The 26,351-nt window shown below is 39.1% G+C and overlaps 4 protein-coding genes across 5 annotated transcripts in view; 2 read left to right on the plus strand and 2 right to left on the minus strand.

Moving 5' to 3' along the window:
• The window catches only part of LOC140317856 (magnesium transporter NIPA2), a 221,549-nt gene that overhangs the window by 8,220 nt on the left and 186,978 nt on the right, over positions 1-26,351 (plus strand). The gene's annotated exons all lie outside the window — the stretch shown is intronic.
• btk (Bruton agammaglobulinemia tyrosine kinase) lies at positions 36-9,344 on the minus strand. Of its 2 annotated transcripts, none has more exons than XM_072395372.1 (19): positions 9,215-9,344; positions 6,427-6,478; positions 6,035-6,198; positions 5,811-5,915; positions 5,096-5,177; positions 4,772-4,897; positions 4,615-4,676; positions 4,342-4,529; positions 3,765-3,827; positions 3,525-3,579; positions 3,349-3,428; positions 2,910-3,037; positions 2,084-2,155; positions 1,693-1,864; positions 1,315-1,534; positions 1,074-1,138; positions 877-995; positions 580-737; positions 36-485 (listed from the first exon to the last, which is right to left on the minus strand). In XM_072395372.1, exons 3-19 carry the CDS (start codon positions 6,173-6,175, stop codon positions 414-416), a joined length of 1,908 nt encoding a protein of 635 aa, XP_072251473.1. In that variant the 5' UTR covers positions 6,176-6,198; positions 6,427-6,478; positions 9,215-9,344; the 3' UTR covers positions 36-413. The 2 variants fall into 2 exon arrangements, with proteins under 2 accessions (XP_072251473.1, XP_072251472.1); XM_072395371.1 differs by lacking the exon at positions 9,215-9,344 and adding an exon at positions 7,724-7,966.
• rpl36a (ribosomal protein L36A) lies at positions 10,622-13,031 on the plus strand. The gene is made up of 5 exons (XM_072395383.1): positions 10,622-10,714; positions 11,335-11,440; positions 11,521-11,588; positions 11,670-11,792; positions 12,956-13,031. The coding sequence occupies exons 1-5, from the start codon at positions 10,712-10,714 to the stop codon at positions 12,974-12,976; spliced, it is 321 nt and encodes a 106-aa protein (XP_072251484.1). The 5' UTR covers positions 10,622-10,711; the 3' UTR covers positions 12,977-13,031.
• gla (galactosidase, alpha) lies at positions 12,899-17,636 on the minus strand. The gene is made up of 7 exons (XM_072395381.1): positions 17,364-17,636; positions 15,569-15,743; positions 14,640-14,814; positions 14,398-14,489; positions 14,129-14,290; positions 13,696-13,893; positions 12,899-13,595 (listed from the first exon to the last, which is right to left on the minus strand). Exons 1-7 carry the CDS (start codon positions 17,522-17,524, stop codon positions 13,266-13,268), a joined length of 1,293 nt encoding a protein of 430 aa, XP_072251482.1. The 5' UTR covers positions 17,525-17,636; the 3' UTR covers positions 12,899-13,265.

The raw sequence follows: 26,351 nt of genomic DNA on the forward strand, positions 1-26,351 counted from the left end.
TCATCTGCACTTCACATTATGTTTTTAGACATGTAAAGCCGGGCATACTTGGCTTTTATTTGTGCAATACATATGAGCGTACAAAGATTGTTGTAACATATAAAGGTGTCACATACTTTCCACAACGATTCCACCGAATATAATACACAGAATATATTTTAAACAGATTTTAATCCTTCAGTCGTCAGTGAAATGTACACATTCTATATGATAGTTTATGGGACTGTATTTCTACTGGTGTGATATAAAGGCTAATAAACAAGCACAGTGACAATCACATTACACATATTCACATTACACATCAGCCCCAAGTTCAAGCTGTTAATTGTTTCAACGATTGCGTGAACTTCGAAGGGATAAGTGGAGATGCTTCTCTGCAGGGGTCAGACTGAGCTGATAGGTTATTCTGAGGTCTACTGGAGCTCATACAGCAAATCCTGAACAGTCAGTGCCAGCTCCTGAAAGGTGGGTCTCTCGTCTGCTTTCTGAAAATGAATGGATAGAGAAACTGTGAGACTGGATTTTTTTTAAGTATCGTGTAAAGGGGCTCACAATGCTTTAAATGAAAAATTCCCGTACATCGTTCCAGCAGCTTGTCATAATGCTGTAGACCTTTTCATTGGCCAGCTGGGGGCGGTAGAGACGTAGCCCCCGGGACACCTGTTCCACTATTTCCGTGTTGTTGAGGCGTTCATACGGAAGTCGACCCAAAGTGTAAACCTCCCACATTAGAACTCCTGACAAAGAATGAACAGTTAAAAAATCATGAATTGTGACGGCATGATTATACTTAACACCTGTAACTTCCCATAAATACATTGATAAAGTGATTGTTAAAAGGAACAGATAATAAAAAGTATGTTGTGAGCCTCTCACCATATGCCCAGATATCTGACTTGCTACTGAATTTGCAGTAGAGAAGGACTTCAGGAGGTGACCAGCGGACTGGGAACTTTGAGCCTGCTGAGCTTGTGTACTCATCATCTAAAACATACCTGAGATCGTTTGAAGATGATTTTAATATCATACTGGATGAAATTGCCTTTTTTGTGCTATAACTTAAAGTATTTTACCTCGAGAGGCCAAAGTCAGTCACTTTGACGGTCCCATTTGTGTCTACTAAACAGTTCCTGGCAGCCTTGAGGATAAAACAAACAACACCTTTGATTTAAGTTAACCATTAAATGTCTAGCCTGATCTTTCAATACCAAACCACAGTTTATCTTAAAACAATGTAGGAATGCAGTGTTTTGGGTTTCCTTTTTTTCTTCAATTGTTTTTTACACTTTCACATAGTAGAGCTTTGTCTCTCACCAGGTCTCTGTGGATGTACTGCTGTGACTCAAGGTAGGCCATTCCCTCAGAGACATCTTTACACATCTCAAGGAGCTGGACGGCTGTCGGGTGCTGTGTCAGGCCTTCTTTCAGGTATGTCAGCAGGCACCCGTTGGCAAGGAACTCAGTCACTATATAAATAGGTCGTTGTTTGGTGCAGACGCCATACAATTGCACCAGGTTCTCATGGCGAAGCTTCCTGGTTAGAGCAAAAGAAGATGGAAATTTTGTTGGTTTTCCACAAAGAACTTATGCTAGTTGTCCTTCCTTGTGTGACACAGCACTTTTATGACTTCTTGGCTCACAATCAACACAAACTTAAGTTAGATATTCAGTTGGAGTTAATGTTGTGCTCACATCATGATTTTTGCTTCTTCTATGAAGTCATCCTCTGACATGGATCCCTCTTTAATCATCTTGATGGCCACGTCATGCTGGCCCTGCCACTTTCCATACTTCACCACTCCAAACTGACCGTTGCCCAGCTCCTTGATGAAGGTGAGGTAGCGAGGGTCAATCTCCCAAACGCCTGGATCAAACAAGACAGAATGAAGGAGCACCTCGATGCTGACAGAGACCATAAGAAACAGAAAGGTCTGAGAGTCTCTTGCTGAGAGTTGTGAAGACTGATACAATTCCCACCAACCAAATTGCACACGTTCTATCACAGAATCTACGACTGACAAGAGAACATATCAGAGGTCCGGTTTAATTTAACGCTATAGTTTAATCACAGTGATATTCTTACCGTAGCCTAGGCCTGCTGTTGAAGGAGGCTGTGCCCGGTTAGATACAATGTATTTCAGCCTGCTAACCATACCTAGTGATGGAGAAAACAAAGCCACATAACCTGGTTAGATCAATACTTTTGATGGCTTGGACGATTAATACGCGTGTCTATTTTTGCTGCTTTTACTGCACAATTCAACTTATAAATATAAGGTTATGGAAGGTTAGAAATATAAATGCAAGGGCTTCCTTAAAATTGTAGATTAAAAAGAATTTTCATCTTGTAAGTTCGAAGAATTTCTTGTTTAATATAGAGAATTTGCAGCTGCAACCACTCCTGCTGGAACTACGTTAGACCAAAGTCAGTATGAAAGTATTCTTTTTTGTCTTTTTAATGTTGTTCTTTCTATTCTGAGTAGTTTGTTTATAAGACCATTGTAGACCATTTATGCTTTTTTGGGCTTTGGTCACATGCAGGTAAATGAGTAAGACAGACTTCTGTAGGTGGTTTAAATACATTCACTATTTTAGTCTCATAGCATTTGTTGTCAAATGTCATGTCTTTGCTGTGCATTTTTACACATGACCTGACATGTTTGCTGTTAGCCTTAAAAGAATTAGGGCAGGGTGTCATTCCTTAAGAAATATCTGCTGTCAGTTTTTAGTCATAAGATGTGAACACTTATCTCATTTATTCATTATTTCAGGATATTAATCTAAAAACTTTAAGTAGAAGTTACTTGATTTCCACTATTGAGTAATTTCCTCTTTCTCTGTTAGCATGACCAGATTTTATTTATATTTCACTGTCAGTATGTCCATATGTTCATTCCTGCAGTACGGACCTGCTGCATTGTGTTGGTGATAGTTGATGAGCTCTGGGATAGTGCTGAAATTGTGCTTCTCTGCCAAATAAAACTGTCCCTGTGAAGTTGTGCAGATGTTATAATGTCTGCAGCTTCCCCCTGTTTCCCTGTGGACAAAATAAGAAAAGTAACTGTTAGCAGATCTAGTCAACAAGTTTAAATCAATACAGGAATCAGTCATTTGTCTTGTATACATATGCAGGTAATATTGTCTCAGTATTATTAACAGTGTGGTTCAGTCTTGGATGAAAAACTCCTGCAGACAGATTAGTCCAGGTTTTGCATGAATAATTTACATCTCTGTCCCTCTGTGGCCTGCAGTTTCCGCTTTCATTACACACAGTTCTTCTTTTCATACGTTCACACATGACTGGGGCCAGTGAATTAACTATATAAATGGTAGCAGTGTTTTATTCACCCGCCGCCCTTGGTGAGCAAGGACACCGTGTATTTCCCAGCTTTGCTTGAATCCCGTACTAAGAAACCTCCATCTTTGTTCTGAGAGCAAGACACAACATACAAGCATATATTTAATCAGTGTTCATACATATACCGTCTAATTTGTAGGACCACAAATATGTCAACCTCATTTACCTCAGTCTTTAGCAGCTGTTCTGCTTGGCTACGGTTCATGTTCTTGCAGTACCAGCTGGAAAATAAATATAATAGGTATTTCTCTGCTGCTGTTTGGCAGCATTTATTACTCCACAAGTTAAAGATACATTAATGTCCAGAAGTAAGGAATTAATCTACTTGAACAGAAATCTGAAATTTACAATTATAAATGACACCAATCCATCAATTGAGGGACAAAACAACTGAACTCATACTCACTCAAATCTTTCAAGACCATTTTCTGCTTCCACAACGTAATTACTTGGTATATAACCTTCCTTTCTGCAAAAGAAAACCAAACATTGTAGATACATATACAGACAAAAAAACACGAGGATCTTAGGCTGAAACTACTCAACAACAGTAGTAACATCTCATCAACAAATTCTGACTTAATAAGTCTTATTGACTTTTTGAACTCTTTCAACATTCAAATTAGACCGATATTTTGAGGTTACTGTTGTTACTATTCCAATATATACTATACCAATCATGTCATATTTTCTTCTTTTAATCGCACAAGGGGTGAAAAGCCCTGAAAATTCTTCCATCATAGAGTATCACAAAAAAATTCCATCTGCAAGTCGTCTCTGTCTTTATGCTGTTCTTTTATATAAGTTAAATATATTTAACTTGTGTATTTCAAATCTGTCTGTAAATCTTCTTCTTTGTGAAGTGAGAAGCTTTAATTGGTTTTACTTTGAGCATAATTTTTCCATATTTTTGTGTGGATGCAGGATTGTTGATTGTGATTTATTTTGCCTCGCCATGGGTCATCAGTGTCCTAGTTTCTCACCCATATTTGTCTCGGGCTCTCCACCAGTTGGCGTCAGACTTCTCCAGGATGGTATACTCTTCATCCTTCCTCAGGTCTAGGTCCTGGGGTGTCATAGACGTGTAATCATACTCAGCTATGACAGTCATGCCAGCTGAGGGAGCAGGCGGTTCTGTAGGTTGTGGAGGCAAAGGACGACCTTGTTTTTCCTGAAAATAAAAGAAAAGAAGATTTTTGGATAAAATATAGAACAAATAAGTCTGTAATTGTTGAAGATTTAAAAAAAAAAAAAACCTCTTTTGGGGTTGGAGGAAGAGGTTTCCTGGATAACCGGTTCGATGAAGTGGATTTAAAACCTATTAATGATGTTAACAAATGTAGAAAACGATTGATTAACACGTTTGATTGTTTATTGTTTCATATTTCAAGCTGAAAGGATTGTCGTTCCCACCGTTCTTGGTATCCAGTACTTTGCAACCCATAGCTTGTTTAACTTCCTGCTTGCAGCACAGCCACACCCCGTCGACCCAGAAACAAGGATGGTACTTCTGCATCAGGTCTTTGTTGAAGCGCACCACTATGCTCAAGAACAGACACAGAGGTACACCACATTTACATTAAATCAACAATTGCATTTGCATAGGCATGCAGCTCTGCTGTTGTGCAAGCTGGCAAATGTTAAGATATGGATCGCAAAGACTGTGAGATATTCTCACTGACAGGATATATAAGCAAACATGGATACAAATATGAGCCTGTATAATCATATACTTACATTCTCTCAGTTTCTTTATCCACAGAGCTCGAACATCTTCAGTCTTTGAAAAGATGTACAACGGCCCTTCATCATAAATGATCTGTGGCAAAGTCCATATTCCATTAACAGTTAGGGGATTTTTTTTAGTAGTAAACATAAGTTAGTAAATATCTTAATACACTTCATCAACAACATTAATTAGAGGATATAAACCCCACAAAGTGTTATTCTGGGTTTCTCTGAAGGTTCACGGTACGTCCCTACTCTTATGTCTTATGACAATGGCAACATCTGTTCTGTCACTGAAAGCCCCCGGTTCATCTGGACTTTCAGAATATTAACTATTCGAGGACATGTTTTTTCTGCTGGGGAAAACATGGGTGTAACCCGCTCTCATACTGCATCATGCAGCATATGCAGAGTTGTCAACTAAGCTGATGGCAAAGTGTAGAAACAATCAAATGCTTCATGATTATTCTACAGTTTGGAATGAATATTGTGACATTTGATGATCTGAGTGAAAGACTCTCCCATCTGTAAGATGAACTCCAGAGAAGAGGTTGCAGTGAAAGCAAAAAGTATACATATTTTACACTTAGCTGAGACAAGGGAGAAACTGAAATGGATGGAATTGTGCACATTATTTAACATAAATGTTTCTAATTTAGTTTTTATCATTTGACAGTTTCTGTAAAGTTCTGCTCTATCAGAAAAAAAACAGAAAAGTATCCACCTGGAATGCATATTTGCGCTCCGGCGGGGCATTGGGCTCCGGCTGGACTGTCTCCACACATTTGATCTTCTCAATATCAACATACCCTCTCAAACCTTTTCGCTTCTGCTCAACAGATGAAGAAACAGTCAAGCAACTCTGGGATAAAATCACGTGTGAGGTTTCAATTTGAGAAAAATGCAGTTACATCTCCACACAGACTCCCTGCAGTCCCAAATACGTACCCCTTTGTCAGAATCAAAATCGTAGTAGGCTATTTTTTCCTGGGTGAGAACAAACCATCTTTCCTTGTAGTTCAGAGGCGATGTTTTCTTCTTCTGCTGAGATCGTTTAATGAAGATTTCCTCCAGTATATTGTCTGACATGATTCAGTCTGAACTGATCTACACTGAAATGAGTAATAAATGAAAACATTTGTACAGCGGCACAACACTTTGCTTCTCACTGACAGAAGTAGCGCTAAACTTGTTCGCACCTTACAGAGGTCATTTTGCTGAGAGCAGAAACGCTTTCACCCATTATCACACACCATTCAAGTGAGGCTTTGGGTTTGGTGCACTTCACAGTTATTTGTTATTTACATTTCTTTTGAAAAGTTTCCTACTTGAATACCTACCCACTGTTCATAGAGTCAGAGCAATGCCACTATACCAGGTGAGAGTGTGGATCTGGAAAGAGATGAACAGATGAGCAGCATGAGTACATATCAGTGAATGATTAGCTGTAGTTTGCATAAACTCTGCTTCTCATGCCAGCAACATCCTCTGTTTCCAACATATCCGCGTTTTCCTCAGCTGTTTTATCATTAGCATCATCTTGGTGACCTAATTGTTATTGGTCACCAATTGCTTTTGTGCTGTAATTGTTTGCTTTTGTGCTGGGAAGCCATGCAAAGAAAGACTGGAGAGAAACATCCCCAAATGTCTGGTTTAAAGTATCAAATTCATTGTTTGTGAGATTTTTTTATTATAAAATGTGTATGAGAAACAGCACAACTTGCATATGAAATGTTCTTGTGAGTTTTTATTGGCCAGATTTTGTCTATCATCTGTATTTGTCTTGATCCTAAACTTTGCTCACACGTGTAAACCTGTTTTTAAATTATAGTTAAATTATATTTAGGATCCAGCAACCTAGTGATGAATACTGTGAGATTTGAAAGTATCAAAAAGTAGACACAAACAACAGCTACATTAAACTTATATACCTACAATCATAACTGACCAGGAGTGAGGTTACCTTTGCATAGAGATTGTTTTGACTAGTGTGTTCTGGTTTGTGGCCCTCAGCTGAAGCTGATATCATAAAAAAATATCTCGCCAGCACAAGGCTATCTTTCTCATGAACAAATTTACTCACACACATTATGAGTTTAGAAGGCAAGAAAAAAGTATTCTAGCTCATGGTATGGTGGCACCTTCTAACCACTAATGCTAAAATGATAGTTGCACCTTCAAAACAAGAAAAGACCAGTGCTGATGCATTGCTTAAATGGAAGATGACAATGTAGACTCTCGGACCCAAACATCTATATATTATGGAGCAAAGGATTTTACAGTATAGCATATAACAATTTTCTTTGCAAGTGAGTTTAATTCAGATGTAGATGGAAGAACAGGAAGAAAGCAACTTGCAAATAAAGTTAGATGTCACTGAATAAGTCATCCAAATTTGATAAAAATAGATGTAGCAGGTGACAGGTCAGTGTGTTGTAAAGTCTTCGGTTGTAACCAGTGCAGAACTAAAACTCAGACCACATCAAATGACCGGCTTTGGCTAAAAGTCACAGATGTATTCCCATCAAGCAACAACACATTTCTTTAAATTGAAAAGGCCTATACCTTAAACTAAAGGTTCAGAAGTCACAATCATGGTGTCAACGCAAATGTTTACTATCGAATTCTCAAACTTACTGTTGTCACCCGGCTGAATGCTCATCGTCAGTCAGTCTCTGTCAGATGTTTTTGCATTTTAGCTCACCCTATTTTCAGCCAGTGAGCACTTCCTTCTATCATCTGAACTGTAAGTACAGCACTACCAGAAACCGTAGTCACTGCCTGTTAACCAGTAGTGTGACATTTCTTCACACTAGAGTGACAATACCTATTACTTTTGTTTGTGCCGTCTCAACACTGATGTCTGTTCCCTATTCTGTCAAGCATTGTTTACCCATTCCTTATTTGTCACCAGCTAAGTTTTCTTGTCTTTGACAACAGTGAAGCCTTAAGCCCAAATTGTGAATTAGATTGTACAGCCTAATGTACAGAGGGTTTTGAAAAGAAAAGAAAAAACTTTTTTCCTTTTTTTGTCTTTTCTGGAGAGTTGAAGTTGACTAACTGCAGCTGACACAGACAAACTCATGGGGAAGTTGCATCAGTGTTGCGCTGCACTGTGAAGGGAGACGAAACCAAAATGCCCTGCAGTCCTCCTACCTGACATTGTCTCTTTCAAATATCCAAACTTTACATTTGAAATGTATATTCCATACATGTGACGTATGCCTGTTCACATCAGGTCACCACTCACGAGTACACAACAGTGTAAGTTCACTTTTGCTTTGGACTCCACAAAAGGGTGATGTTTTTCTCACTTTCTGAAGCTGTTTTTCTGATACTTGATCAGCAACCACATAAGATAGTCTGACAATGTGCCAACTGTCTCGCTAAGCGCTCTACTTGCATCGCATTTTAATGTCACAGAAATGAATAATCATTAATGTATATTTTAATGTAAAATCTCCCTTAAAACAGCAGGATGTTGCTATGCGTGACACAGCAAACCGTAGCATGAAACCCTATGTCAAACAGGAACCTATCAAGATGCTCTCTTTCCTGATGTTTCCTGACAGATAAGTGGTATGTGCAATAAAAAGTGTGTGAGTTTGCATGTGTGTATCAGAAAAAACAGCTATATAATACTTAGCTGTAATATAATATAATATATCACATAAGTTTAACATCGATGTGATCTGTGAAAGTCACTTGCTAGGAAACATAACTGAATTGTAATGAAAGTCAAGGTATTGAACTAGCATTGATTCTAAAATTGGCAACTGCATTAAAATACTATCTGATTATCTTATTATTAGATTATCGTTTAAAGAATTCATCCTTCACTGTTCACAAAACATATTTTGCAGCAGATAAAGTCTCACAAGTTTTAACATGTGAGTTTTGAAGTGAAGACACACTTGCTTTAGGATTTACAACACAGGTTATTGTCAGTTTGCAGTGAAGAACACACATGAGTTAACATTACACTCAATTCTATTTTCATCCTCAATCTTTTAGATGAAATGTGAAGTATCAATAGTCTGCTTCTGTAAATGGTACCCATGCAAACAAAGAGTGACCAGCAATACATCTTGAGCTTAAAGCAAGCATTCAAAGAGTATTGTCACTTACCCAGGCCCCCGAATAAAGTAAAACATGAGACGAAAAGCTGCAGATCCTGAGGCCTGAAGCTGTGACATGAAATCTTGCCTCAGTAGGTTGCTTTCCATAAAGTGTGTTAGTCTGTGATGCAAGAAGTTAAAACACACCCATAGAGAGGAATCGACTCTGCTTACTTCCCCTTTTTCTTCCTGCTCATTTTCATATCAGCCCTCTGGACAGTTTTGGTGATAAATGGAAGCGGGTTAAACATTGCTCAAAGGACCATGTTTGGATACTGCTGTTATGTTGTTACAGCTTTAGTTCAGGGGATTTCTTGTTCAGTCCAGTCCACTCCCAATTTGACTACTGCATGAGGAAGAGATAAAAATTTCAAAATGATAACATAAGAAACTGCACCAGCGGTGGGAGATGTATGCAGATTATCTGCTGATGTGACGTAGTACAGAAGTCTTAAAAAAAACTACATTATATGTAAAACGTACGCCCTTTTTCTGATGAATCTGATGATTCTGCTGCAATCTGAAATGAAAGTATAAGAGGAAAAAAAAATGTTTTGGTCACAGATGTTGCATCGTATACTCAAGCATCAGTATGAGGAGCATACTTCTGTTGCAGGTGGTGGAAATGGGACGAGTTGGAACTCCATTATAAACATACAGGGACAGCAGATAAAACAGAAAGGTTGTAAAATAATTAACTAAGAACAAACACAAATTCCCGAAAAGCAAATCTATTGTTGATTTATAGACTTTTCCCCTAGTCTTTGACTTTTGGGAAGGTATTTGAAAGATTTAATCAAGTTAACCCACATGAGAGGGTAGAGTGGTGGTTAAAAGCGTAGCTTTGCAGCAAAAAGGTTCAGCTGGGGCCTTGCTGTTTAGAGATTGCAGATTCTTGCTGAGACAGCTTTTCTCTGTGTACTCCCACAGACCAAAAAGATTGCAAACATGGGTGGTTGTCGTCGAGTTAACCCTGTGACTGGCTGGTGACCTGTGAACCATGTACCGCACCTCCAGCCTAATGGTAGAGAAGAAAGCGCTTACAAAGCCCCCTGAACAGAATAAAGCAAGCATAGGAAATGGATGGATGGAGAAGAGCAAGGGACATTGACAACTCAAAAATGTATGGATTGTGACCCTAACTACAAGTAGTCTTTTGTTAAACATCAGAGACAAAATAACAAATGACTGATTAAATCTTTTCTAAATTGTTAATAAATCTTAACCTTCATCATAAGAATAAATACTAGACTAAGGCTTTTGAATTAAAATAGAGAAAAATTGAATACACAAGTAAGGTACAAGTACCGAAAAATGTAACTAAAATTGAACAAAAAAAATTAAAATTTTATATATATATATATACATATGCAGTCACTTTCCACCTCCGCTGAAAACTTGGACACATCTGTCACCGCTAGGGGGCGGAACATACGACTCCGAGGTCCTCTTCAACGAGTGTTTCCGGCCTCGGCCTTCCTCTTTCCCTCTGCATCGGGACGCAGCCATGGTATGAAATGATTAGACGACTACGCTTTTAAAAATCTAACTCAATCTTGATTATTAGAGCACGATGTTTGTTTATATTCACCTGAAAATGAATGCTAATGTTGCGATAAACCTAATGATGGTTGCATTAGCGATGTTGTGTACGTTTTACACTGTTAGATTTAGATGATGGTGAGTGCTACGTTGGTGGTGAAACTCCTATGCTGGTAGCACTTGCACTCAAGTCGGTTCTTGTCTTTAGACAATACAAATTAAACATAGTTAAGGTTACTAGTGTGACAATCGGTATGGTGCAGTATCTACAGAAATGTAGCGGGACGTGTTTACACATCTTTGATATTAAGTAGCAACAATGCTAACATGTTAGCTTCGACTGCCGTCATGCTGACCAGGTTGCTAACAGTAAGGACGATAAACACGATTTTTGTCCAGTTAAGATAAACCTCAACAACTGTTTTAGGTGGGTGTTGTGGTCTGTCTTTGGCACAGTCCTATCATGTAGTAAACTGATCACCATCGGTTAGTTTGACTAACATGGCCTATTAATGGATGAGAGTTTCATAGAGATTTAGCATGTTTCACATTTATTTTGTCTGACACATTGTCTTCCGTGTTGTGCAGGTGAACGTCCCGAAGACCCGCAGGACTTACTGCAAGAAGTGCAAAAGGCACCAACCCCATAAAGTTACCCAGTACAAGAAGGGAAAGGATTCCCTCTATGCTCAGGGTAAGCCATTTTACAAGTTCTCCGGGTGTATCATACCTGGTATCTAAAGGAGTTTTGGGCTAATTGTAACTGCCTTACAGGTAAGAGGAGATATGACAGAAAGCAGAGTGGTTACGGTGGTCAGACAAAGCCTATTTTCCGTAAAAAGGTAATTATATCTGCTTTCCAGTTTAGATTGATCAGTGACCAATAGAAATGTGTGAAGTCATACTAACTGAGGTATTTGCAGGCTAAGACTACAAAGAAAATTGTGTTGAGGCTTGAGTGCGTTGAGCCCAACTGCAGATCCAAGAGAATGCTCGCCATCAAGAGATGCAAGCACTTCGAGTTGGGTGGTGACAAGAAGAGAAAGGTAAGGGTCCCTGTTACTTTATGGGGTCTGTATGTTCAGAGTACATTTTGATTAGGAAAAAAAGGCACATTTGATAAGATTTAATGCAACAGCAATGATTTCTGGACTTGGAGATGATATCAGGAGCGAGCACATAACTTTACAATGTTATTACAACTGAACAAACTTCAGAGGTATGTTTAATGAAAGAAAGAGTCGTGAAATAACTTAAAGGCGACATTAGGGGTAGAATTGCATTTTGTTTGCGAACATGAAATTGGACACGTTAAACATAGAAAATGGAGTTGATTTGAATCGGACTAACAAGTATTGAATGTGTGTTTGAGTTGGACTGCATCACTGATCATGTACAGTTTACACATGAAATAATATGCATTTAAGCAACCGAAACTGTAAAATGCAGTCCATTTTAACTCTCTATAATCTATGGAGATTAGATTAGATTAGATTCAGATGGTTATTGATGCATCTGATGCAGCCCACACACACTCCTAGCCTTTCTAACTCAAGTGGCCACATGGTGGCAGGCAGACGTTGCATACGCTGAATGTTAAACCAGGTTGTGTGGTAGCTGATGATGGTGTGACTGTGTATAGGAAAATGGACATTACAGCTGCAACTTACATTTGTTTGTGAACTATCCTTCTTTAAGCCTTGTTCAGTATTTGGGTACCTTCATGGTCTTTATAAGTCAGAAGTGACCATATTTGGACAAGAGGCCATAGTTCAAGATCTGGATAGACGGATAATATCTGAAAGTCTTTTATCATTTTAATTAGGGAATTATTTCCAAAATGACTAATCACTTTGTAAAAGTAAGTTTCACTACTTATGAAGTCTTTTGGGAAATTTGAGTTTTTCGTAGTTTTAAAAAAAAAATTTTTAAAACTAAAGGTGCCTTCGTATTAGCGTCACTTGGTGGAAGAATCTTTAAGATTAAGAGACTTTGTCATTGCACATTTGTACAGTGTACACAAGCACAGCAACATTGTAGGTTACGTCTATGCAGCCAACAAATGTGAATGTGACTTTTTTGATTGGAAATCTTTTTCTGTTTCAATACAGGTGTCATTCATAATCCTCATAAATGCTGGCAACGTTCACACTTTATCACATTGCATCATCCTTTATTTTAAACCCACCTTTTTCTGTGTTTTTTACAGGGCCAGGTCATCCAGTTCTAAACTGTGGTCCAGTCTTTTGGATGAAGCTGTCACTATTTTCAATAAATGTGTCAAAATCTATTTCCGTTTTGTTTGTTTCTTTTTTTTTTTTTTTTAATCAAATATGTTGTCAGTGCAGAATTCCATCTTTGTTTGGTAGTTAAGCCTAAACGCAGTTGAGAGGACTTCAATGATTTATTAAACATCGTAAAATCCGGTAAACGTCACAGTATTCAACAAAACCCTGTAGGTTAAATAAAATTGTATCCCTTTTTAATCGTATGAAAGTAGATCCATTTAAAGTGAAAGACTACAAAATGGCATCCCCTCGGTGAACAAGCTGTTCCTTCCAGTACAGCTTGTGAGGATTGTTGAAGTCGCTGCTGAGGGGAGTCACAGTCAGCAAAGCGGTGCCTGAAGGGTTGACAGATAGGAGAATTTTGCTCTGGAGAGTTTGAACACCCATCTCCTTGTACTGAGGCAGGATCTGGGTGATGTTACACTTGGGGTCACAGATCTTAAAGCCAGGGACGGCTCTGATGGCAAACCATCGTGGCCCACCGATCTCCTGTTTGTTTAGCACAGCAACAGCCAGGCGTCTCTTCGACAGAGGCCTCTCCCACACTTCAAAACTGTCCATCTGTAGAAAAAAAAAATCATCATTGAGCATTTCTAAATGGGAAGTGAAACAAGCTACCATGAGCGATCTTTAAGTGCTTGGTGTCACTCCTCACACCCACCTTGGCGGTTCGGTATCCCTGCTGGCCCAGTGTGTCCTGACTGATGTCTATGATGAGTCTATTCTGCAGCAGCTTCTTGGAACGAGGACAAATGTCCCGCAGATCGTTGGACATGAGCAGAGGGGCTGCCATGATGGCCCATAATGCCATCTGAGACTCCTGCTGGGCGTGACTCAGGCCAAAGTTTCCAATTACAAGCTGGAGAAATGGATAAATGTAATAACGAAACTTACAAAGGAATTTAGCAAGAACAAAGCAAGTAGGTTTATTTCTCCAAAACATCAAACTATTGCTTTATGCGTCTGTGGAAACAAGCACTTTATTGCTTTTAAAATGTAGGATAATAGTCAAAACAGCTTGATACTTGAGGGCCACTATGTTAAGTTAAAGTTCAGACTGAGACGTCTTGTGGAACTGGAGTAGAATAACGTACCATATCAGGGTCGTTCCAGCCCCCAGGTCCAGCTGAGGGAACAACGATGTCCTGATGAGAAGCAGTCCATTCCAAGATGGACTTCACCGAGCTCCATGAGTCAAACACGTCATCAAAGTTGCGCCAATGATTGCACGTCTCACGAATAGCTGTGTAGTTGGGCTGGAGGCACAGAAATGCTCTTTACAGTGAATGCTCTCATGCAGTTAAAGAATAAATCAGATTGTTAATGCTGTGCACACTGAACATACTGAATACTTTTCTCTCACCTTTTGGAAAGGCCACTCATACAAAGGCCACTCGCAGGAGTACAGGATGCTTCTTCCAGTTTTGTTCAGTGCTTTTGACATGTTTATGTAACCTTAACCAGAACAAACAATAGTAAATAAATCCTGACTCATTCCACACCAAGATCCAAACTCGCACAGAACAAAAATATATTTCCAAGATAATTAGGTTTTAGTGAATCAGCAGGAATCAGAAATGACATTTCTCACCATAAAAATCTCACCTTCTCCTATCAGCTTCCAGTCCATAAAGCAGCCATCAAATTTGAGCAGATCCACACCCCAGTCTGCAAAAGTCTGAGCATCAGTCTCATAGTAACCCAGACTGCCAGGGTATCCAGCACAGGTACTTTTACCCACATCTGCATAAATACCCAGCTTCAGACCTTTAGAATGAACCTAAAAGCAGAAAATGCACAAGCAGAGACAGCAGTTACTTTCTGTAACGTGTTAAAACCAGGAGGTGGCGATGTTGCACTGCTAAAAACTTCTATTTGCAGGGTTCAGCTCAGTCTTTGTGAGGCGAAATAGACTCCTTTACCAATGAATGTCACTTTTCAGCTCTCTGTGTTGTTATTCTGTATGTATACTATGGGTTGGAGATCATTCCAGCTTCCACTTCTCTCCACTGTGAACACCAGTAAACTCCCATTGAGGCCCTAGGTTTCTCTTTTTCCTCCCGTTGCTCTACTTCCACACAAATGAAAGCTGTAACTTGGGTTCCACATCTTATTCTTACTCTCTCATTATGTAAATGACTGCAGGACGGCTTGGATGAATATTCAACCTGACTGTGCAATCACTTTTGCTTCCAGACTTATTTAACTTTTTAACACAGCAAACTTAAGATACATTGCAGCACTGAATTCCCCCCCATAACAAGCACATAGAAATAAGTCTTAAATATTATATAACTGAATATTATTCTTTCTGCAAGCCAAAAACTGAAAACTAGAATATAAATACTCACATCCTATCACATCTTCTCTGGTTCTTGCAGCTGGTGAAATAACTGAATTTAAAGTATTTCTCACCTTTCTGAAGTATCTCTGAACTCCATTCTCTTTGATGTCTACAGTGGACTTATAGCATTAATACTCTTGGTTTTTTCACACTCAGACTCATCATTCCTGTTCTATACCTAGTAACTCACATAGTCGGCCAGCTTCTTGATGCCTCCTGGGAATCTTTTAGGGTCTGCCTGCAGGCGGCCCTGAGCATCACGCTGATGGGAGGGCCAACAGTCATCGATGCAGACGTATTCATAACCGGCGTCTCTCCAGCCCTCCTTCACCATTACATCTGCCATCTGCATGTACAGACGCTCGCTGACAGGGCAACAGGGGGAGACGGGCAGGGCCGATGAGTATCAGTTAGACTCCAACGTTCAATGACATTTGCGACGTAAACATGACACGCAAATATGTACATGCTAATACATGCTCAAACATTTGACATTTAGTGCTTAGTAAGTGAAAAGAAAATCTTTGCACACTTGGTTTATTTGTCACAAAAGAGGAGCTCGATATAAAAAGAAAAGTGTGATTTTCAGATAATAGTCTGCAGTCTCATCAATGCAGTCATTGTTTAACCAAAGAAAATAGATGCATACGCTGCTGGCCATTCTTTTATCATTTTCAATTCCTTTAAAGCAAAAATGTAAATCATTTGTTTGCTGTAGCTTGTTAAACGATGAGCCATTTTTTTCTTTTCCCGTCTTCTGCTACAGTGAAATTAGTAACTTTGAGTTCTGAATTGTTACCTGGATTAAAAAAAAAAGAAGACAATAACGCTAGATTTAAAGAAATCTTGATAAAGTTTAATTCCTTCTTCTCTTTTGACCAAAAGAGCAATTGATGGAGAAAGAAATCTGTACTTTAACTAACGCTGAAAATAGTTGTTTGTTGCATCCCAGTGTGATTTCTGTACACAACGGTTTTGTAAAACCATTTGAAATGTTCAAAACAATAAGACATTTGGTTTATGGGTCGTTAAAACACCTGTGGAGAATCTCCCAATTAATTAGGTAAATTAGCAACAGGTTAGTCAGATGAAGTGCCTTACAGACTGGCAGATTCTTCTTTTCAGAAGTTACTGTGGTTAGACTGTTCTGGATAGTTATGTCAAATTAAACAAAAATAATAATGAACTTCATAATCAGTGGTGAACTCCTTAATAGAATGTGGAAAAGGCCAAAATACAATGGTGATCTTATAGCAGCTCTAGATGGGCTAAGGCAAAGTGGGAAAACTGCCATGTTCAGATAGATCAAAGTGTTAAATTGTTTTTGGAAATCATGGACGCTGCATCTTGTGGACAAAAGAGGAGAGGGACCATCCACAGTGAGGAATCAGGCATCTGTGACTGTACGGTGTTTCATTAATGCACCTCACCTGGACAACTTGTACATTTGGAAAAGCACCATTAAGGCTGACTGATATCCTCTGCCACATCATTTTCAGGTAAGACCATGTATAATCACACTTTGCACATATCACAGCAGCATGGTGCTGTACAATCAGAGTCCAAAATCGAATCCGTTTTACTTGCAGTCCTGACCTGTAACCAATTTACCACCTTTAAAAACAAAGACCCTGAGCTGTTGAGCACCTGATAAACAATTTCCAATTAATTAAGTATGAAACAAACGCTCTGTAAAAACAAACCGTGGCTCGCGACTTCATGCTTTTCATGTTTGTTGTTAAACTATTAAACTATGTAATATCTCATAATGAACCTTATTCAACCTACTTGATGTGGAAGTATAATGGTATCTTCCTGTATGAAATTACTGGTGTGGCGTTTACGTGTGGTTAATCCAAACAGAGTGAAGAAGCTTTAAAATCGACAGTATTTCTGGGACTTGTTTTGCAGAATTAGTGGGACTGTTAGGGTTTCACAATAACGTCGATGGATCACTGTAATGTCATCACTGTTGGTTCTCCTACCTGATGCAGTTGTCGGGGTCTGTGTCACAGTTGGTATTGCACATGAACCTCTCCCAGTGCAGCCAGCCCATTGTGGGTTTCAAGGCCAGGCCGTTGTCCAGCGCTTCAGCCGTGGGACTCACTAAACTCGTGATGACGAGTAGAAACGCAACTCTCCACATTTTCACTTACAACTTCACGCTCTGAGTACCAGCAGTGACAAAAAGGCTTCAGTATTTATTTCCTAGATCTGTTTCCTCGTGCCAAACGCCTGAACCCGCCTCTCCTGGATTATTGACATAAATGTGGACCAATGGAATCAAAATGCGTCTGTAGCCAGCCAATAGCGTTTCATTTGACTCTCCCTTCGGCAAAACAAGGAAGTGCTCACTTCAAGAGTCAGGTAAAACCTGTGAGAAGTCAGGCGATTTAAGTCTTGTGATACCTCTGGACACACGCAATAGTAAAAACGGCAACGACAGTTTCATCACACGTACGCACGTTTCACGTTCAGTAATCGCATTAATGGTGTAAGAAACGTTTGTCACTTTCCTCAGTTGGTTTTACACTAATATATCAATCATACCGTGGAGGCCTGGCTAACTTTCTTTTGAGTCAAACCAAATTAAGACCATACAAACGTCACAAATCGAAAGTCTCCAACTTCATCAAATCTCTATATAAACCTGGAGAACTGGAAAAATATACAAGACTAAATCAGGATTTAGACACTTAAAAAGAAAGCAAAACACTTAAGGTCTTGAAAGAAGGAACATTTAACATTTAACATGTATCTATCCTGTCAAACTTGTGCAAATGTGTACCATCGACGTGTTTACTTTTCCGAACAAAAGGTTAGGTTTCACATTGTCGCTGTTTGCAGCTATTGGTAACAAGTTATTTATATATATATATATATATATATATCCAGGGGGACAGGGATTATTAAGCAGCATAATTATAGCTGGCAAGTATGATACCTGAATAAAATGTATCAAATCCACAATGAAACAGTGGCAACATCTCAGTAAGTGTGGTTGTCGCCAGAGATTTCAACCATGTACATCCCGAGTCAGTCCTGCATTTCCATCAGTGGACTTTACAACTAGAGAGAATAATAAACCGGACCTTGTTTATGCAAACATTCCCCGCCTCCACCTCGGCTGCTTAGACCGCATCTCTGTTTAGGTAATCCCAGCAACTGGTTCTCAAGCAGGTGAGAACCTGGCCTGCAGGTGACAAGTAAGATGAACGAAGGACAACCCTTTAGAGCAACAAAGGGCGCACGTGGTCAGGAAATCCACAGCCAATCCCAGGACAGTGGTGACACACAGTACATGTGGAAAGGTATCCAGGTCATCACAGACAACAGAACACCAACACCTGACTGTAACAGTGCCTCTCTACCAGATGCTAAACAAGTTATCTGCACGGTTCGACTTGCAGAATGACGGTGAGGAAATTAATCCCTTCTCCCAGTGACCAGATGCCATCTGACCACAGCTGATGTGAGGAAAACTTAGCAGAGTTAACCCTCTGCTGAAGGTTGCAGGACCAGATAACATCCCTGGGAGAGTGCTCAGAGAATGCACCAACCAGCTGGCAGATGTTCATACTTACATCTTCAACATCTCCCTGAGCACCATGCTTCGACTCCAAAGAAGTCTTTTTTTTTTTTTTTTTTTTTCCTGCCTCACTCACAGCCGTCCTGTTACACTTACAACCATCATTATGAAGTGTTATGAATGACTTGTCATGAGGCACACCAAGACTGTGCTGCCTGTGACCCACATAGGCACTCCGCCTGGTGCCATATAACCATATAACGGACAACACCATTGCCACCCTACATCTGGGAAAATAAGGATGCATATGTATGTATGTATGCTGTTTGCAGACTTTAGTTCAGAATCCAACATAATAATTCCTTGGCACCTGATCTGAGAGCTGTGCCTGCTGGGCCTTGACACCTCCCTCTGCAACTGGATCCTGGACTTCATTAATGCGAGACCTCAGTCACTCTGGATGGGAAGTGCCATCTCCAGCACCACCACAGTGGGGCACCCCAAGCATCATCAGGTTCACCGATGACACAACCAGGGTGCGTCTCATCAGCAATCACAATTAGTCAGCATACAGGGTGGAGGTGCAGCAGCTAACAGACTGGTGCAAAGTCAACAACCTGTCTCTGATAGTGAACAGAAGAGACAATTGACTTCAGGAGACCACGGGGCAACAACTCTCCACTGAACACTGATGAATCCTCTGGAGATTGTCAAAAATGCCAAATTCCTGGCTGTTCACCTGATGACCCCTCACAGAAACTCTTATCTTCCTGTTATCTGGCAAGAGGTACCAATGCATTCAGGCCCTTCCTATCAGACTCTTAAACACTCTGGGACTGGACTGACAACACATGCATTTTAGAGAAAGCATTATACCACCGACATGCAGTATCTTCTGTGTTTACATCTATTTGCTGCTACGTCCTATTTGCTGTTTACATTCACTAAAATGTTTTGCACATAGTCACTTGTCACTTTATCCTCCATACTGTATAGATGCTGCATTGTCTTAAGTTTCCTTGTTGCTCGGAATGTTTGCACAGGTGCACTTTCTGTAAGTCTGTCTCAGTGTTGTATGTAGCACCACGGTCTTGGAGGAACACTATCTCACTATGTACTGTATGACCTGTTGGAGAGTTGGAATTGCAGAGGTCTCTTGACTTGACAGTGGACCGTTGTTACTCCTCTGAGGTTTCATTGACTGTATTCTCTGTCCACCTCCAGAAGAAGCAGCATTTTATTCTTCAGAGAGATGCTACACCCTCGGGTTTCATTTTGTGTAGAAATAGAGAAGCATAATGAGCCCAAGCACACCATAAAGCTTACTGAACAACCTCTACACCAAATATGACTAAGGAGCTGGCATTGATTTCAGTTTTGAGGTAATTCAGTTTTCTTACAAGCCTATTTTCCATACAACTTGATTTAGTGGGAATAGTAAAGAAAAATGGAAGTAAACAATTTGCAAGTCTATCAAACCCTATCACTTAACTGAATAAAAATGGTACAGAAACAAAAACATCAATTAAAAAGCAGTTTAAGTAGTTCAACATGTATACATGGGTTTTTACTGTTTTTTGTCTCAATCATTTTCACACAATTTGTGCTTAGAATTTGATGTCCAGAACACATGTACATGGGTCCAGCAAAAGAACACAAGTTTTATGTCAAGTCAAGGTGTTTCATTGTCAGTTATTGCTGTAATTGAGGCAAATGTTCTGCAACAACAGTGGGCATAGAAGAGGAATATCAAATGCAGCTCAAGTATCAGAACTCTGAAAGGCTGTTGGGAAATCGTTTTAACAATTTTATGACAATGAGTTTTAACGTATAAAGATGTGATGATTTGGCGAGTTTATCATTTGTGGCATTATACCGTAAAAAGATTCAGTGAATCAGAATTGCATCGCTATAAACCAGTACTGAATGCCTCTTAATATCAGGCAGCGCTGCGTTTTAAAATGGACATATTTCTGTTGTGGAAATTGCAGCTTCACGTAGGGAACGCTATAAAAACCAGTGACACTAAACAGTTTGTTGCAACAACCACAAACATAAGTTATAACACATGCCGACCTACATGGTCTATTCGGGTACTGAGCAGGAAGTCTCCTCTGTTCCCAACTGGCTTGCTAAAGAAGTGATGATGCACCAAAGAGGGAAACGAGTCCTCAACCAAACTATTTATAAAAAAAAAAATAAAAAAATTTAAATCAGTTCACAGAATTTTCTGCATTGCCTTTGCACAAATTTTCAATGAAATATAGGCTTTAAATAATTTGAAGCCCAGTATTGTCTTTGCGTTTTAGAGACTGTAAACTTTTATTTATTTTTTTATGCCAAATGGGTTATGTAATCCATGGTGATTTTGAATGGCTATTGAAAGTATTCTGTTCTAATCCTTTAAGGATTGAATTAATTGTTTTGTCCTGCAAAGCAATACTTAATCCTAAATAAATCATTTGGAGACCTATGTTCCCTGTGTAAAGGCTATAAATCTGCTTGTGTGGCTTTTAGAGGATCTTGAGCCTTTTTGGGAGACGTGGATTAAAAAACGCCTGTTTTCCTATACATTCACTGTATTTATTTTTTTCTTCTTCAGTCAGTGAACGATCACTGTGTGTCCAAAACGAAACTGGTTTTTCATCTGTTCCACAAATATAACTGGAAAAATCTTGGCAGACACCCTAGATGCCTATTTGTTTTTGTCTTCCAGCAGACTTCACGACTGACAGGAAATGGCCCAATTTTATCCAGCTGGTCCCTGAGGAGTCTGGATGATAAAAATGCCACACAGACTATCAGCAATAACATACAAATCGGCGCCTCCTCTATTTAATAGCTGTGGATGGATGGCATTAATTTATCTGATGCTGATGTTAAATTAATTACAGATAGTTTTTTTCAGCTGTAAATGGAAACCCTACCACAGAACCAAATGTATCCAGGATGTTTCCATTTAAGTTGTCAGAGATCACCTCATGCAGAGAGAAAAATTAGTTTTGCAGTTATTGTCATACTTTGCTATTTTGTAGAAAATTAAGGCTTCAGGTAGTTTATTTTAGAGTTTGTGGAGAGTTGCAAAGGACTCAGAACTTCAGAGGTGGTGATGATGGAATCGGCACCCCGTCTCAGTGAAACCCTCCTGTGATCTTCCTCCTGAAAGTCTATCTTTCCTAGGTATGACTCAGAGGCCTTCATTTAAGCAGAGTAAGAAAAATAAGCAGAATTCGTATGTTGGTGCAGACTCGCATTGTGAGAAAAATCCTCAATCCCCACAGCTGGCTTTATGTAAAAAAAAAAAAAATGAACGAAAAACATGACCTTTCGGTAAAATGTCAAGGGTGCCTATTTCAACTCTCTAAACATTATGAGAGGCTTCACCCAGGGACAAGCCTGATACAAACAATTTGTCACATGCTGTAGTTAATATCAGAGCCAGTGAGAAAAGGCTTTGAGGCTCTAAATGTCAGATTTCAATTTGACTCTCTCCCCCCTGCTGATGGATGGGACAATCCAACTCATCTAAATACAGCTTTCTCATTGTAAAAATGGAATCACTCTACTGTTGTGACAGAAACCCTTGTTCTTTTTTTTTTTTTTCTTTCTCAAAGTGCTGCATAAAATGGCAGTATGCCTCCATCTTTACAGCGGTTAATTGAGATTGTTGACAAATGGGGCAGCCCCTGCTTGTTGTCTGGTGTATACGGCTCCCCAGAGCTTTGACACCAATCCATCATGCTCCTTTCTTTCCCTCTGTCATGTAATTGAAGAGACTGTCATTGCTGACTTATGTTGGCAACTTTGTTATGAACTGTATGAGGATGAAATAAAGGGGAAAGCTTTGTTGTGGTGAACCCTCTTGCCAAGGAGTTTCATTACTGTATTGATCTATTGAGACGGGTCACGGTGCGAGTAAATATATATTTAAAAAAAGTTGTGCCTCCATAAATAAGCCAACACTCGATATCCCTCAAACCTTCAGCGAGAAAATCGTTTGTCATGTAATTAGTTGCTTAAGTCATTTGTGACTATCACAGGGGGAAGGATGCTACATGTACTGATGCTGCTACTTTAATTAAGTCCTTGTTGCACTGAGTGTGTCTGAAAAGCCTTTAGACCTTACAAGTGAACCTTTAGAGGCAAGCTTGACCTATAAATCACTAATTATTGACAATGTTTCTCAGCTCAGTTATGCATTTAAACTCATAAGTCATTTCAGCATTTTGCTAAGGAGTCCAAGATTATTTAAAGCTTAAAATCCCTCTTTAATGTTGGTGAATGTTAGTTTTGCTTGTTTACAAAGTTTCTTCGTTCTCTGTGGGTTTAAGCCATGCAGTGAGGAGTCAATTCATTGTGTTTAATTGCATTTTAGACACCTGCAAAAGCAATTAATCATAATTATGTTGTGAACAACCAGAATTATGACTCGGTATGTGTTGCAGTCTGGTTTTCTCCAGACAGAAATCCCTTTTTAAGGTACCTATAATGATGCCAAGAGGCAATTTATCAGTGGCAAAATTCCCTTTAGACATCACATCTCAATGTAAGGATACAGTATTCAAATAATGTATAGCAAATTCTTCCTTTTATGACATTGGACAATTGAGAGGCGACTATATGCAGAATAGGATTAACCTTAACCACACTGGAAGCAGGCACTACTGTGTATTTGAAATGATTTAATATTTGAGTTAGTTAGTTAGTCTTTAAAGTTAAAGATCTCCATACAACTCTGTGCTTCACCCTTACAAGTAGAAATGTAATTCTAAACTCACATATGTAGCATCTACTGTATATCTTGTTTATTAATGTCCAGCCTCAAAATTAAAACCACTTGCAGGTAAAGTCGGTAACACAGCTCATCTGTTTTCAAGTCAGTGCTGTGCTGGGAAAACCCGCACCCTGGCATTCACATGGATGTTTGTGACATTTGCTACCGATTTTAAATGTTGTAGACCAGCACAAACAAATGAAAAATACATGACCTGACAAATACAATCCACTGCAGCTGGAGCAAGACGGCAGTAGGCTTGGCAAAACTTGGTTAGAAAAAGCTCAAAGAAGACTACCGTACAAAGAGTCAAAGCTTCCCAGATACCAATCTGATGATTGTTTGAAGCAAGCCCAATCCACAAAGACCCACAGGGTCCAAAGGATCTGTTGCCAGAGAGTCGAGGACCCTGAGGTTTTCTTTGTCCATCTCCTTGAGTGGTCAGAGCTCTTTTGACCAAACGAGGAGCTTTTCAAAATTAGATGAGTGGTCGTAATGTTATGTTTTGTCAGTGATGAATTTTGAAATTCTATCATATTGCTGGACCATCACTGGTTATTTGATTTTCTTTCTTAAATATGGAAGCATGAAGTGCAAAGAGGGGCTTCTCCGTTTTTATCAATCAGAATAAATCAAAGTCAAAGAAGGAGATCATGTAGCTTCATTTTCTGAAAAAGATTAAGATGTCTGGAGCAAAGTGAAGGAATGACTTGAACTCTTTAACCAGCTCATTACAGTCTTTAATTTTCTCTCCCTAATGATGATCTGTCTCTGTTTAATCATTTGACATCACTTTTAACACAGGCAGGGAATACATTTGAGTTGAAATTCAGAAAGCGTCATCGCTTCTGTAGTTCCCTGCAGATGTTTAGACACTGCTCTGAGGGCGAGTTGTTCTTATCATTAGACCTTCAAGATAAATTATTCACCAAATACATTATTCACTGCCTCATAGCCAAAGGGTTTTATTGAAAGAGGTACTCTGCTCCTCTTGTTTCTTTTGAAATGTATTGGAATTCTTTTTCGAAAGAGGAAAAAACATCCCCTGGTATCTTCGGTTTTCCTTAGCCAGACAATGCTTCATTTCTTTCCTGTAAAATATCACTGTAATTATGATTCTATTTTATTTAAAATAGGAAAAGGAGCTTGATGATAGTCTCCACGCAATTACTTATAAATTGTTGTTATCAACAATCTTAGAAGCAGCTACACCAGCGAAGAGAGTCAGTGCCTCAGCACAGAGTGCTTGAGTATATTTTCGAGAAAATCCATTTTAGTGGTATAATCAATAAATGATTCAGCTGTAGCCCTTAAAAAGTCAGAGAACACAAAGACTGACCTTTGCTCTGTCTGCTTTAACAGAATCACTGAGGACCTGCCAGGACTAATCCTATCTTTGAGGAGTACTGATGATGATACTCATTCTTTACAGTAATTGGATAGAGTTGTGGTGTAGCTGGTAAACAAAGTGCATTGCAAAATCAATAACCAGCAGAAAGACTGCACATTTGTGAAGAAATCACTGATTTGTTCTTCTCAGTACGCTGCACATTTACTCATATTTTGATGCTCTCTGCTTGCATCTGTCGTGGTCACCAGACAGTTGAAGGGCTCTTCAGATAAAAGTTCTGAGAAACTCAGTCAGGTTTCTTTATATGCTGCTCAAATGAGGATTAGGTCACTCCTTCTCATTTAGCAATAAGTTAAAAACAAACCGATGATTACATACTTGATCCAACACTGATTAGCTTTGTTTTTACTGCATTGACTGAAGTAATTGAATTTCAGGCAACATGGCTATGAACCCTGGGAATGACAAGGTTGGTAAATGTACCATTTTGCTCCAGATGAAAATGGCAAGATATCATGATGGATCGCCATGAAATTTGTCTCGGATGTTTATCATGTTGAGATGAGTAATACAGATAATAAAAAAACTGATCATCCCTTTAATCATCTGGTGCCAACAGCAGAATCTATTATGGATAGAGGCAAAACTTAAGCAGATGTTAATGACTTTGGTATTCCTCTATCATCCCATCTAATGTTATCATGAAGGTTGACAGTTGGACTTTTAATGGAAATATTCCAACTATAATGAATTCCTATACTAATTTGAATGTCTTTATTCATCCTTGAAGGAAAAATGGCAAAACAGATAATGAAAATAAATAATTCGGTTGACAAATCAGGTGTATGGTAGTGTGGTAGAGGGCACTGTTGCCACAAAATAAAGCTGCTGGACAGGTGGCTTTTTTTTTTTTAATAGAATGATGAAGCCATTGGTGACACGCATCTCATGTTTTTACCATGACCTTGAAAATAGAGGGAGCGTGTTTGCTTCAGAGCCCAAACTGAGTGCTGGTTCTACAGGCGAGCAGCCTGGTAGATGAATATTCGGCTCAAGTTCTGCATTTGGAGCCACGAGTAAACCTGTTCTCTGGAGGTGAGATGCTCTATAGTGCTGCAAGGGCTTTAAATTCAGCTCTGAGCTTCACTATGAGGCAAAGAAGAGAAGATTCAAGATTAATTTGATTATTATAATTAAACTAAAGGCTGTATAATGTAATTGAAAGTTGAAGTGTTTTTTTTTTTTTTTCTTTTAATATCCTTTGTACTAATTTGTATTATCAGACACTTGCTGTAATGGCAATTCTTTCCAAACGCTGT

Source organism: Leuresthes tenuis, unplaced genomic scaffold (genome assembly GCF_036924035.1).
Source record: "Leuresthes tenuis unplaced genomic scaffold, fLeuTen1.0.hap1 SCAF_11, whole genome shotgun sequence".
In the NCBI taxonomy this organism is placed as follows: Eukaryota; Metazoa; Chordata; class Actinopteri; order Atheriniformes; family Atherinopsidae; genus Leuresthes; species Leuresthes tenuis.